This window comes from Hyperolius riggenbachi, chromosome 10 (assembly GCF_040937935.1).
Source record: "Hyperolius riggenbachi isolate aHypRig1 chromosome 10, aHypRig1.pri, whole genome shotgun sequence".
Lineage (NCBI taxonomy): Eukaryota > Metazoa > Chordata > Amphibia > Anura > Hyperoliidae > Hyperolius > Hyperolius riggenbachi.
In genome coordinates this window covers 191011748-191025948 of record NC_090655.1, presented here as the reverse complement: position 1 = coordinate 191025948, position 14201 = coordinate 191011748, and the positions used below count along the sequence as shown (strand labels likewise).

Sequence of the window (14201 nt, the reverse complement as noted above, 5' to 3'; positions counted from 1 at the left end):
AACCAATTTAGCCTGGGGCGAGTGTCATATGCGGGGCCTAGAGACATATGCTGTGGATACACACACACGCTGTGGAAGCACACACTCTGTATAGGTTAGATAGGTAGGTGCCCTGCAGTATAGATTAGATAGGTAGGTGCCCTGCAGTATAGATTAGATAGGTGCCTGCAGTATAGATTAGATAGGTAGGTTTCTGCAGTATAGATTAGATAAGTGCCTGCAGTATAGATTAGATAGGTAGGTGCCCTGCAGTACAGATTAGATAGGTGCCTGCAGAATAAATTAGATGGATAGGTGCCAACCTGCAGTATAGATTAGATAGGTGCCAGCCTGCAGTATAGATTAGATAGGTGCCAGCCTGCAGTATAGATCAGATAGGAAGGTGTCTGCAGTATAGATTAGATAGGTGCCTGCAGTATAGATTAGATAGGTAGGTGCCTGAAGTATAGATTAGATAGGTGCCTGCAGTATAGATTAGATAAGTGCTGCAGTATAGATTAGATAGGTAGGTGCCCTGCAGTACAGATTAGATAGGTGCCTGCAGTATAAATTAGATGGATAGGTGCCAGCCTGCAGTATAGATTAGATAGGTGCCAGCCTGCAGTATAGATAAGATAGGTGCCAGCCTGCAGTATAGATAAGATAGGTGCCAGCCTGCAGTATAGATAAGATAGGTGCCAGCCTGCAGTATAGATCAGATAGGAAGGTGTCTGCAGTATAGATTAGATAGGTGCCTGCAGTATAAATTAGATAGATAGGTGGCAGCCTGCAGTACAGATTAGATAGGTGCCTGCAGTATAGATTAGATAGGTAGGTGCCTAAATTAAAGATTAGATAAATGCCTGTAGTATAGATTAGATAGGTGCCTGCAGTATAGATTAGATAGATAGGTGCCCTGCAGTATAGATTAGATAGGTGCCTGCAGTATAAATTAGATAGATAGGTGGCAGCCTGCAGTACAGATTAGATAGGTGCCTGCAGTATAGATTAGATAGGTAGGTGCCTAAATTAAAGATTAGATAAATGCCTGTAGTATAGATTAGATAGGTGCCTGCAGTATAGATTAGATAGATAGGTGCCTGCAGTATAGATTAGATAGGTGCCTGCAGTATAAATTAGATAGATAGGTGCCAGCCTGCAGTATAGATTGGATAGGTGCCAGCCTGCAGTATAGATTAGATAGGAAGGTGCCTGCAGTATAGATTAGATAGATGCCTGCAGTATAGATTAAATAGGTAGGTGCCCCGCAGTACAGGTTAGATAGTAAGGTGGCTGCAGCGGTGGGGAGAGCAGGCATAGTAGTTAAAACTCACGTGTCTTCATCCGATCCTCACAGCTACCATCTATTTCCTCTCCCAGCAGCTGTGCATTGGTAACAGCTCCCCCTGTGGTGAAATGCGGTCACGTCATCATAGGGGGCACTGTTACCAATACACAGATGCTGGGAGAGGAAATAGATGGTAGCTGTGAGGATCGGAGGAAGACACGTGAGTTTTAACTACTATGCCCGCTCTCCCCACCGCCGCAGAGGGTGCGGGGCCTCTTCAGGCGCGGGGCCTGGGGCAATTGCCCCACTTGCCACCCCCAAAGGCCGGCTCTGCTTCAGGGTTGTTATCACCATATGCATCAGAACAATTCACCTCTCATCCCATTCATTTGTCAATAACTTTATCACAACTTATCACACCTAAATTATCTACATATTGGGTTTTTTTTACCACAAATTAGAGTTGAGTTTTTGTGGGTGATATCATAGTTTTAAAATAAACAGTGCTACTGTAGATAAAAGCCACACATTTTGTTCTGGTTATCCCAACATTTAAATTATGTCCCTAGTGCAATGTATGGGGATAATATTTTATTTGGAAGTAAAGGTGTATTTTTTTCTATGTTGTGTTTTTTTGTTTTCCCATTGTATCCTAGCAATAATTGAAAGCCCTAATTTGCAAAAGATAACAGTGACATACCCTCAGGCTGGTTTCACAGTGGGACGTTAAAGTCCCACGTTACAGCAGCCAGTAACGCAGCCTAACTCACAGCATTGTAAAATCAATTGTGCTGTTCACAGTCCACACGTTGCGTTACTATGTAACGCAGCACGTTTAAACAAAGTGGTGCATGCTGTACGTTATACACGGCTAAGCCACGTTAGACTGTTAGCACATGCTCAGTAATGGAGGAGGAGGTCTCCCCTCGTCCTCCGCAGCCAGCCACATGGCTAATTAATATTCACTGCACTGTGATGACTCGTGGTGGGACTGTAGAGTTGTCCGGATCATGAACGAATCGTTCATTTGATCCGGATATTTTTTGTGAGTCGAATCATCTGGATCATCACAATGAAAGATTCGGTTCACAGATGATGTCTGTCTGGAAGAAACAGGAACATACAGAATGTACAGTGCAGGGAAAGTCCTGTCCTGCTAGTCATTTCACCCAGTCTGCTTCCCTAGTAAAATGATTGAAATGATTTGGTTCAAAGATCCGGATCTTTTTAATGATCCAATTCAAATGATCCGAATCCTCAAAAAGATCCAGACTTCCTATCACTAACCTGGAGCTGCTGCTTTGAGAGCTGCATAACGCGGCTCAATCTGACGTCCAACTTCAACATCACCATGCGTTGCGTTAGGGGCACGTTATGCGACCATAACGCCCCCTAAATGCAACGTCTTGGTGTGAAAGCAGCCTCATAGCATACATATTTAAAAAGCTGAATCCATAAGGTAACAATACACGTATTTTATTTTAAATTCTGTCCCTTTGTTTTCTTTTTACAAGCTTTTTCTTTTAATACAGAATATATGAAAATAAAAATTCTATTGCTTTTGATTCAATGTCACTGCAAAAAAAATCAGAAAACATAGGCCTCAACCATAAAATACCCTAATATCTATTCTATAACTAATCCCAGTTAAATAATACCACATATATCACATTTGATAGATAGTTGGGCATCTAGCAGGCCATTAATTTTGAAGTGTGCATGTAGCTTTCCACTGGCCACATTTTTCCACAAAGTATTTTATTGCCATACTGTGTTTGCATAGCCCCAGAAGAGGCTGGACAGCAGAAAAAAGCCACAAATGTCACCATTATGGAAAGCTAACAACCAGGGCTATTCAAAAGTTTGCGTTTTGTAAGCTACCGACTCGTGTAGTTTTGCTGAAACTTTCTCAAGTTTGAAAATTACATTTTTTTTTGGAAAGATGGATTGAGTTTGTTCCAACCTATTTTTTATGTGACAGGTGTCCAAGCAATTAGACACATTCAAGTTTATTTTGCAACTCATTATGATTAAAATTAGGTCACATATACCTCATTTGATAACAAGCTCGATGCACAGCAATCCATTATTGTCAAGGTGCACATATGGCTTTTTTGCAGGCCAATTTTGCAGTAATTGTTACAGCGCCATTCTCTGTATGCATATCCCCAGAAGAATCAGGACATCAGAAAAAGACCACAACTGTCAGTATTATGTAAAGTTTACAACCAGGGCTATTCAAAAGTGGGTGTTTTGTAAGCTACCAAGTCATGCAGTTTTGCTGAATCATATTGTTGAAAATAACATTTTTTTAAAGAATGTATTGAGTTTGTCCCTAGTTACTTTTTATGTGACAGGGTCCAAGCTATAAGACACTTCCAAAGTTTATTCTACAACTTGTTATGATTAAAATGAGGTTGATTACAAACTGGATGCATGGTAATCCATTACTCTCGAGGTGTGCCTATGGCATTTTTGCAGTTTATTTAGATAGGGGCTTTTTAGTGTTAGGAGTAGGTGGTAAGGGATAGGGGTAGTTGAGAGGTGGTTAGGGTTAGGCATAGACAGTGCAGGGTTCAGGTGAGTGTTAGGGTACAGTGGGTGAAAGTGAATTCACTAAAATTACCAATATCTTATTACCATTATTTTGTGCCTATTTCTGTTAATTTGAACCCATTTTTTCTTGCAGCGCTGTTAGGTATGCCCTATCTATGCCTAACACTAAAGGTCCGTACACACGCTGGACTTTAGGCAACGACGGGTCCGTCGTTGCCTCCCGCTGGGTGGGCGTGCCAGCGACAGTCCGGCGTGTGTACGCTCTGTCGTCAGACTGATACGGCTGTTTCTGAGCGATCCGCCGGGCGGATCACTCAGAAACAGCCGTATCAGTCTGACGACAGAGCGTACACACGCCGGACTGTCGCTGGCACGCCCACCCAGCGGGAGGCAACGACGGACCCGTCGTTGCCTAAAGTCCGGCGTGTGTACGGACCTTTACTCTCCCCATCTATGCCTAACCATAGCCACCCCACACAGACTCTAAACACTAATCCTCCCCAATATATACCTAACACTAATGGGCACCACCGCTATTTTTATATGTACAGTATAATAACCCCTATAATTATAGCTGCAGTTTCTATAGTGGCCAGTCCCAGTGCCCGCTATTTTATCAGGCAACTCCCACACCCAAATTTACTGTTATAGCCACCATTAGCATTGTTTTACATAGACGCCTATGGCAGCGCCCTAATTTATTGCTGTGCACTGTGTCAAAGTTTAAGCGACCCCTCCCAGCAGCTCAGAACACAGATCTGAGGTAATACAGAGCTGCTGTGAGAGAGACACAGGGAGAGGATACACTTGGGTCGGCAGAAAATACAGGCGGTTTCATGCATTTTTCAGTTACCTTGCACGCTTTTTTTGCATGCAGAATGCCTGCACTTGCTAGCACCCTATGAGAATCATATGCACACTGTGATTTTATGAGAGGAAAAATCAGTTTTTTAACATATGCAAATTGCGGCTGAAAAATTAACAAATGCACACAACTCAACTGAAAAGCATTATGTGTGATTTTGCATTGTGCCGTTAAGCAAACTTGGGGGGAGGGGGGAAGGGCACGATTGATAACACTTTATTTTATTTAATTTTTACACTTTGATCAATGTAGCAGTGAGAGGCTGAGAGAACACTGATTGGTCAAGGGATCCACTGGAGTCAAGGAATCCCTTACCCCTATCTCTACTGCCGTAGGGAGGGAGCGTAGCCTGTGCATGCACTATAAAACCAGACGTACAGATAAGTATTGTGCTTACTTTTTAATAGTCGCTGTTAGTAGTAACAGTTATCATCAAAGGTTAATCCTGCACCAATCAGGTTCAGGGACCACATGGTTCCTTGTACAGATTCATGGTGCCACAGATACACTGGTGCACGCGTGCGATTGTCCGTGTCCACTGTCTAAACCTGGGATGTAATTCCCGCGTCCAGGCGGGATGAGCGACTGGCCTTTTGTATGTAGAAGCTACAATCCATTCCCGACTGGCCTTTTGTATGTAGCAGCTACAATCCATTCAGCTAAAGTGGTTAAACTTTAAGTCACTGGCCCAGAATGAACATGCAGACCAGATGCTTTGACTCTGGTGTGACATCATTGGCTGCATGCTTGTGACTCAAAAGCAACTGAAAAGCTTAGCATGGCATCAAGGTAAATGGCAATGTTTATAAGGAAATGAAGATGAGAGCCTCTGTATTTTTCTGATGTCAGATTCCTTTTAAAAGGAATCTAACGTGAGAGAGATATTAAGCGGATATATTTAATTCCTTTCAGCCACAGACCCTGAACAAGTATGCAAATCAGATTTTCTGACCCAAGTCTAAAGTTGCTGGGCAACTGGTATTGTTTAAAAATAAATAAATTATACAGCCTCCATATCTTCTCACTTCAGGTACCCTGTAAGCAATCTCTGCCAAGACTCCATCGTGTGTATAGCTGCTCTGATGCTGATGCATCGCTGAGAGATCTGGAGTGCTGGGTTGTTTTGGCTGAGTGCATTTCCTGTCTCCTCCTCTAGCTGGAATCTGCTCTATTGTGTGTCACACTGTCAAATCTCCTCCCCACTCCATAGTAACAGAATGGGTCATAAGGCTGTAGCCTAGCAACGCATCTGTATGCCGCTTGAACCCAAACTATCACCCAAAGGATGGAGTGTATTTGTGTGTGTTTCAGCACCCTAACTAGTAGGCTGTTTTGAAACGGATGATATACCAGTACCTCAAAATTGTGCCATCAGCCACCACCACTATGAGCAATATTGCAACTGGTGAAAAAATGAGTGAGACTGGCAGACATGTAGAAGGACAAAAAATAAAGCTGAGCTTAGAGGAACAATAGGTCCTCAACAGGCCTGCATGGGTGACTGGCCAAATGGCATAGCTGGATCTAGTACTCATGTGTGGCAATGTCTGTTACATTTCTATGAAGGTGCAAAACAAATACATAGCCATACATTACAAGAATTCTGCATTGCCATATAAGATTATCTACACATAAGCCATGACTATTACATTTGTGAGCATAAGTGTCCCAGCAACTGCACTATGTACCAATGCATACAACAGTAATTAAAGGGAGCCAGAGGTGAAATATGGAGGCTGACACATTTACCGTATTTCCTTTTAAACAATGCACATTGGTCTGGCTGTCCTGCTCATCCACTGCTTCTGCCATAGACCCTGAACAAGCATGCAGATCAGGTGTTTCTGACTGAAGTCTGAATGGATTAGCCTAATTCTTGGTTTAGTTGTGTGATTAAGACATTACTGATGCCAGAAATATGAGCAGGACTGCCAAGCAACTGATATTGATTAAAGCGAGATATAACCCTGCATTTCAACTTTGCTCTTAAACATTATTTACAGCATATTATATGCAAAAAGCATTTTTTTTACTAGACCAGCATTGGAAGGGTTAAACACAGAGGTTTAAAGTTCCGTGGAGAGATATGCAGAAGTTCAGATTGTTACATTCTATTTAGTTATATGTATCTATTGAGAAATGTTACACACTCTTTGGCTGTCCTCCAACTCCTTCTCAGTCAGAGAGATGAGTCACATTCAACACTTAGATACATTTATGTAAACAAAATGTATCTATGTCAGCTTCAGATGCGTCTGCAGAAATCTCCAGGAACTTTAAAGCCCTGTGTAACCCTTCCAATGCTGGTCTAGTAAAAAAAAATGCTGGTTGCATATAATATACTGTAAATAATGTTTTAGAAAAAATTTGAAATGCAGGGTTATATTCCGCTAGGAAACAAATATGGCAGCCTCCATAGCAATCTCACTTCAGGTTCCTTTTTAAACCTGTCTTATGAATTTGAATTATAACAATTTGAACATTGTATTTACATGATGTTTATATTACATAACTTACAGCAATCTGTATTGTAGGTTTGTATTTTTGGCATATACAAAGTAATTTGTTTTCTATCTTGTGTAAGTGAAAGTATGGCAAGTCAGCAGTGCTGGAGGTAACATGTTATACACAGATTAAGATAAATGTCATTGTATATGTCCATTAATAAACAACATATTATAAGCCACAATGAAGGGATTTACCTATATAGCACAACTATGACAAACACAGCGATGTGAAGCAAACAGCTGACTACTGCCGCCAAGGGAGGGAGGAGAGGTTCTGGATACAGAGGGGTGCCCATAGCTTGTTCATTGCCCATGCCTCCTAAGGGAATACAGCGGGTAATGGTTTTCCCAACCTGCTCCAGAAGGGATCAGAATCTTCCTCTCTCTCAGAGTCCTGGGTAGGATCCCTGCTGCTCCCTAATTTGGAATACAGAAATTGAGCAGCAAAATTCATCATTTGCATTTTCTTCTACTCCCCTCTCAATTGTCTGCTCCCTCAAGGGGAAGCAATGGGCCTGTCCTGTGAGACAGTTTGCTTGAGTCCTCTACCTTCAAGTTCAGATCAGAGGACACTCACTGACACACAGGACTGCTTGGCTCTGCTATATATATAGAGATTATTACAGCACATGCCAACCTGTCCCTGCCAATTTTACTCACACCTCGGATTAAACTGTACTTTGAAGATGGAGAATTGGCTAAGTCCCTTAGAGGCTTAGTGGCTATCTCTGTGCTACATCACCGCCCTAGTACATTACGGTGCTGGATTTAATCCTGTAATTTAAAGGAAATTTAAAGTGGGATTGTACAGCAAATGTATTTATGGCAACCCAAACAGAGTCATGCCTGTGACTGGAAATAATTGAGTGACAGTCAAGATGGTGACAATAGAGGAGTGTGATGAGGACAATACAGGCAAAATATAATAAAACCATCACTGAAATGTGCTGTATACAAACTTAGAACATGTGAAAAAGCAGCAACCAAAACAACCTAAAGCACATAGAGCTTAGATGTAGATTGAAATAGAGGCGTAAAAAAATACGCTAAAAACGGTTTAAAAATGGGAGATAGTGGTGGACTTACCTCCCAACAGATGACACAATAGGTCTATTTCGAGATAAGAAAACAGTTTATTGGAGAACACTCCACTGTGCTGCAACACATTAATGTGTACAAGTTTACATTAAATAGTACCTAAAACGTTAGGTAACGGAACCATACAATATATGCATATAAAACTCATACAATGCATACCTAATTAGTTTAACATTATATATATATATATATATATATATATATATATATATATATATATATATATATATATATATATATATATATATATACATACATACATACATACACACACACACTATGTATATATATATATATATATATATATATATATATCCACAGTATATACATAATATAATGATAATCTACTGTATACCCTATGGGCTTGATTCACAAAGCGGTGCTAACTGTTAGCACGCCTGTGAAAACCCCCTTAGCACGTCTAAACAAGCTTTTCGCGCATAAAACTTTACGCGCGCAAAACTTTATGCGCGTAAAACATTATGCGCGTACTGCACAGAGCGCAGGGCGCACCGCGCGAAGTGCCCATTAAAGCCTATGGGACTTAGCGCGCGTAAAACTTTGTGCGCGTAAAACTTTACGTGCGCAAAGTTAGCGCACGATCTGATTGAGAAATCCGGTGCTAACCTACTTAGCACCCTGGTTAGCGCGTCTAAAGACTTTAGACGCGCTAAGTAGGTTAGCACCGCTTTGGCTTATATTATTTGGCTTATATTATTTTCCCCTGTGAGCGTGCATAACCACACCCATCTCTAGCACAGTTAAGCATATAAATGAGCGGTGCTCATAGTTCAGTTAGTAGCTAGTAGAAGGTGAGGTGTTTTTAATTTCATTTCTCCCATTTAGCTGACCCCTGGGCTTTTGGCATGGTTCCCACTAGAACGCTGATAAAAACGAGCATTTTTGCCTGGTTAGAGTAGGACTCACCAGATCGGGGACACTTTGGCGCAGTTGGTGAGCTTAAACGCGTTAAAGCGTAACCAAGAGCCCCTGTCACTATTTTCCTGTTGTGTGCTGCAGCACCCTCTGTATTTATATATTTCTTATGGAGATTGGGGTTCTCCAGTGCTGCGTGCATGCTTTGCATAGTATTGCATAAAAATCGGTTTGTGCTGCTCATCCCTTGGCTTATATTATTTTCCCCTGTGAGCGTGCATAACCACACCCATCTCTAGCACAGTTAAGCATATAAATGAGCGGTGCTCATAGTTCAGTTAGTAGCTAGTAGAAGGTGAGGTGTTTTTAATTTCATTTCTCCCATTTAGCTGACCCCTGGGCTTTTGGCATGGTTCCCACTAGAACGCTGATAAAAACGAGCATTTTTGCCTGGTTAGAGTAGGACTCACCAGATCGGGGACACTTTGGCGCAGTTGGTGAGCTTAAACGCGTTAAAGCGTAACCAAGAGCCCCTGTCACTATTTTCCTGTTGTGTGCTGCAGCACCCTCTGTATTTATATATTTCTTATGGAGATTGGGGTTCTCCAGTGCTGCGTGCATGCTTTGCATAGTATTGCATAAAAATCGGTTTGTGCTGCTCATCCCTTGGCTTATATTATTTTCCCCTGTGAGCGTGCATAACCACACCCATCTCTAGCACAGTTAAGCATATAAATGAGCGGTGCTCATAGTTCAGTTAGTAGCTAGTAGAAGGTGAGGTGTTTTTAATTTCATTTCTCCCATTTAGCTGACCCCTGGGCTTTTGGCATGGTTCCCACTAGAACGCTGATAAAAACGAGCATTTTTGCCTGGTTAGAGTAGGACTCACCAGATCGGGGACACTTTGGCGCAGTTGGTGAGCTTAAACGCGTTAAAGCGTAACCAAGAGCCCCTGTCACTATTTTCCTGTTGTGTGCTGCAGCACCCTCTGTATTTATATATTTCTTATGGAGATTGGGGTTCTCCAGTGCTGCGTGCATGCTTTGCATAGTATTGCATAAAAATCGGTTTGTGCTGCTCATCCCTTGGCTTATATTATTTTCCCCTGTGAGCGTGCATAACCACACCCATCTCTAGCACAGTTAAGCATATAAATGAGCGGTGCTCATAGTTCAGTTAGTAGCTAGTAGAAGGTGAGGTGTTTTTAATTTCATTTCTCCCATTTAGCTGACCCCTGGGCTTTTGGCATGGTTCCCACTAGAACGCTGATAAAAACGAGCATTTTTGCCTGGTTAGAGTAGGACTCACCAGATCGGGGACACTTTGGCGCAGTTGGTGAGCTTAAACGCGTTAAAGCGTAACCAAGAGCCCCTGTCACTATTTTCCTGTTGTGTGCTGCAGCACCCTCTGTATTTATATATTTCTTATGGAGATTGGGGTTCTCCAGTGCTGCGTGCATGCTTTGCATAGTATTGCATAAAAATCGGTTTGTGCTGCTCATCCCTTGGCTTATATTATTTTCCCCTGTGAGCGTGCATAACCACACCCATCTCTAGCACAGTTAAGCATATAAATGAGCGGTGCTCATAGTTCAGTTAGTAGCTAGTAGAAGGTGAGGTGTTTTTAATTTCATTTCTCCCATTTAGCTGACCCCTGGGCTTTTGGCATGGTTCCCACTAGAACGCTGATAAAAACGAGCATTTTTGCCTGGTTAGAGTAGGACTCACCAGATCGGGGACACTTTGGCGCAGTTGGTGAGCTTAAACGCGTTAAAGCGTAACCAAGAGCCCCTGTCACTATTTTCCTGTTGTGTGCTGCAGCACCCTCTGTATTTATATATTTCTTATGGAGATTGGGGTTCTCCAGTGCTGCGTGCATGCTTTGCATAGTATTGCATAAAAATCGGTTTGTGCTGCTCATCCCTTGGCTTATATTATTTTCCCCTGTGAGCGTGCATAACCACACCCATCTCTAGCACAGTTAAGCATATAAATGAGCGGTGCTCATAGTTCAGTTAGTAGCTAGTAGAAGGTGAGGTGTTTTTAATTTCATTTCTCCCATTTAGCTGACCCCTGGGCTTTTGGCATGGTTCCCACTAGAACGCTGATAAAAACGAGCATTTTTGCCTGGTTAGAGTAGGACTCACCAGATCGGGGACACTTTGGCGCAGTTGGTGAGCTTAAACGCGTTAAAGCGTAACCAAGAGCCCCTGTCACTATTTTCCTGTTGTGTGCTGCAGCACCCTCTGTATTTATATATTTCTTATGGAGATTGGGGTTCTCCAGTGCTGCGTGCATGCTTTGCATAGTATTGCATAAAAATCGGTTTGTGCTGCTCATCCCTTGGCTTATATTATTTTCCCCTGTGAGCGTGCATAACCACACCCATCTCTAGCACAGTTAAGCATATAAATGAGCGGTGCTCATAGTTCAGTTAGTAGCTAGTAGAAGGTGAGGTGTTTTTAATTTCATTTCTCCCATTTAGCTGACCCCTGGGCTTTTGGCATGGTTCCCACTAGAACGCTGATAAAAACGAGCATTTTTGCCTGGTTAGAGTAGGACTCACCAGATCGGGGACACTTTGGCGCAGTTGGTGAGCTTAAACGCGTTAAAGCGTAACCAAGAGCCCCTGTCACTATTTTCCTGTTGTGTGCTGCAGCACCCTCTGTATTTATATATTTCTTATGGAGATTGGGGTTCTCCAGTGCTGCGTGCATGCTTTGCATAGTATTGCATAAAAATCGGTTTGTGCTGCTCATCCCTTGGCTTATATTATTTTCCCCTGTGAGCGTGCATAACCACACCCATCTCTAGCACAGTTAAGCATATAAATGAGCGGTGCTCATAGTTCAGTTAGTAGCTAGTAGAAGGTGAGGTGTTTTTAATTTCATTTCTCCCATTTAGCTGACCCCTGGGCTTTTGGCATGGTTCCCACTAGAACGCTGATAAAAACGAGCATTTTTGCCTGGTTAGAGTAGGACTCACCAGATCGGGGACACTTTGGCGCAGTTGGTGAGCTTAAACGCGTTAAAGCGTAACCAAGAGCCCCTGTCACTATTTTCCTGTTGTGTGCTGCAGCACCCTCTGTATTTATATATTTCTTATGGAGATTGGGGTTCTCCAGTGCTGCGTGCATGCTTTGCATAGTATTGCATAAAAATCGGTTTGTGCTGCTCATCCCTTGGCTTATATTATTTTCCCCTGTGAGCGTGCATAACCACACCCATCTCTAGCACAGTTAAGCATATAAATGAGCGGTGCTCATAGTTCAGTTAGTAGCTAGTAGAAGGTGAGGTGTTTTTAATTTCATTTCTCCCATTTAGCTGACCCCTGGGCTTTTGGCATGGTTCCCACTAGAACGCTGATAAAAACGAGCATTTTTGCCTGGTTAGAGTAGGACTCACCAGATCGGGGACACTTTGGCGCAGTTGGTGAGCTTAAACGCGTTAAAGCGTAACCAAGAGCCCCTGTCACTATTTTCCTGTTGTGTGCTGCAGCACCCTCTGTATTTATATATTTCTTATGGAGATTGGGGTTCTCCAGTGCTGCGTGCATGCTTTGCATAGTATTGCATAAAAATCGGTTTGTGCTGCTCATCCCTTGGCTTATATTATTTTCCCCTGTGAGCGTGCATAACCACACCCATCTCTAGCACAGTTAAGCATATAAATGAGCGGTGCTCATAGTTCAGTTAGTAGCTAGTAGAAGGTGAGGTGTTTTTAATTTCATTTCTCCCATTTAGCTGACCCCTGGGCTTTTGGCATGGTTCCCACTAGAACGCTGATAAAAACGAGCATTTTTGCCTGGTTAGAGTAGGACTCACCAGATCGGGGACACTTTGGCGCAGTTGGTGAGCTTAAACGCGTTAAAGCGTAACCAAGAGCCCCTGTCACTATTTTCCTGTTGTGTGCTGCAGCACCCTCTGTATTTATATATATATATATATATATATATATATATATCCACAGTATATACATAATATAATGATAATCTACTGTATACCCTATGGGCTTGATTCACAAAGCGGTGCTAACTGTTAGCACGCCTGTGAAAACCCCCTTAGCACGTCTAAACAAGCTTTTCGCGCATAAAACTTTACGCGCGCAAAACTTTATGCGCGTAAAACATTATGCGCGTACTGCACAGAGCGCAGGGCGCACCGCGCGAAGTGCCCATTAAAGCCTATGGGACTTAGCGCGCGTAAAACTTTGTGCGCGTAAAACTTTACGTGCGCAAAGTTAGCGCACGATCTGATTGAGAAATCCGGTGCTAACCTACTTAGCACCCTGGTTAGCGCGTCTAAAGACTTTAGACGCGCTAAGTAGGTTAGCACCGCTTTGTGAATCAAGCCCTATATGTTCATATTTAGTGGGTTGAAAGCTGTACAAAGAATAAACCGTTATAGGTAGGTGGGGGGACACAATAGCAAGGGTACAGTACTAAACTGGAAATAATTGAAATGCAATTACAGTGGCTTGCAAAAGTATTTGGCCCCCTTGAAGTTTCACATTTTGTCACATTACTGCCACAAACATGATCAATTTTATTGGAATGTCATGTGACAGACCAATACAAAGTGGTGTACATGTGAGAAGTGGAAAGAAAATCATACATGATTTCAAACATTTTTTACAAATAAATAACTGCAAAGTGAGGTGTGCGTAATTATTCAGCCCCCTGAGTCAATACTTTGTAGAACCAACTTTTTGCTGCAATTACAGCTGCCAGTCTTTTAGGGTATGTCTATACCAGCTTTGCACATCTAGAGACTGAAATCCTTGCCCATTCTTCTTTGCTAAACAGCTCCAGCTCAGTCAGATTAGATGGACAGCGTTTGTGAACAGCAGTTTTCAGATCTTGCCACAGATTCTCGATTGGATTTAGATCTGGACTTTGACTGGGCCATTCAAACAGATGGATATGTTTTGTTTTAAACCATTCCATTGTTGCCCTGGCTTTATGTTAAGGGCCATTGTCCTGCTGGAATGTGAACCTCCGCCCCAGTATCAATTCTTTTGCAGACTCCAAGAGGT

General features: G+C 42.4%; 1 protein-coding gene across 5 annotated transcripts in view; it reads right to left on the bottom strand.

Annotated features, from left to right (window-relative positions):
• LOC137534105 (L-threonine ammonia-lyase-like) overlaps positions 1-7763 on the bottom strand; it is a 101364-nt gene extending 93601 nt beyond the window's left edge. For 3 of the 5 annotated variants that reach the window (XM_068255465.1, XM_068255467.1, XM_068255469.1), the window contains exon 1: positions 7391-7763. In XM_068255465.1, the coding sequence (XP_068111566.1) occupies positions 7391-7509 (119 nt within the window). In that variant the 5' untranslated portion in view covers positions 7510-7763. The remainder of the gene's footprint in view (positions 1-7390) is intronic. The other 2 variants (XM_068255466.1, XM_068255468.1) reach the window with 1 other exon arrangement.
• Between the last annotated feature and the right edge of the window lie 6438 nt (positions 7764-14201).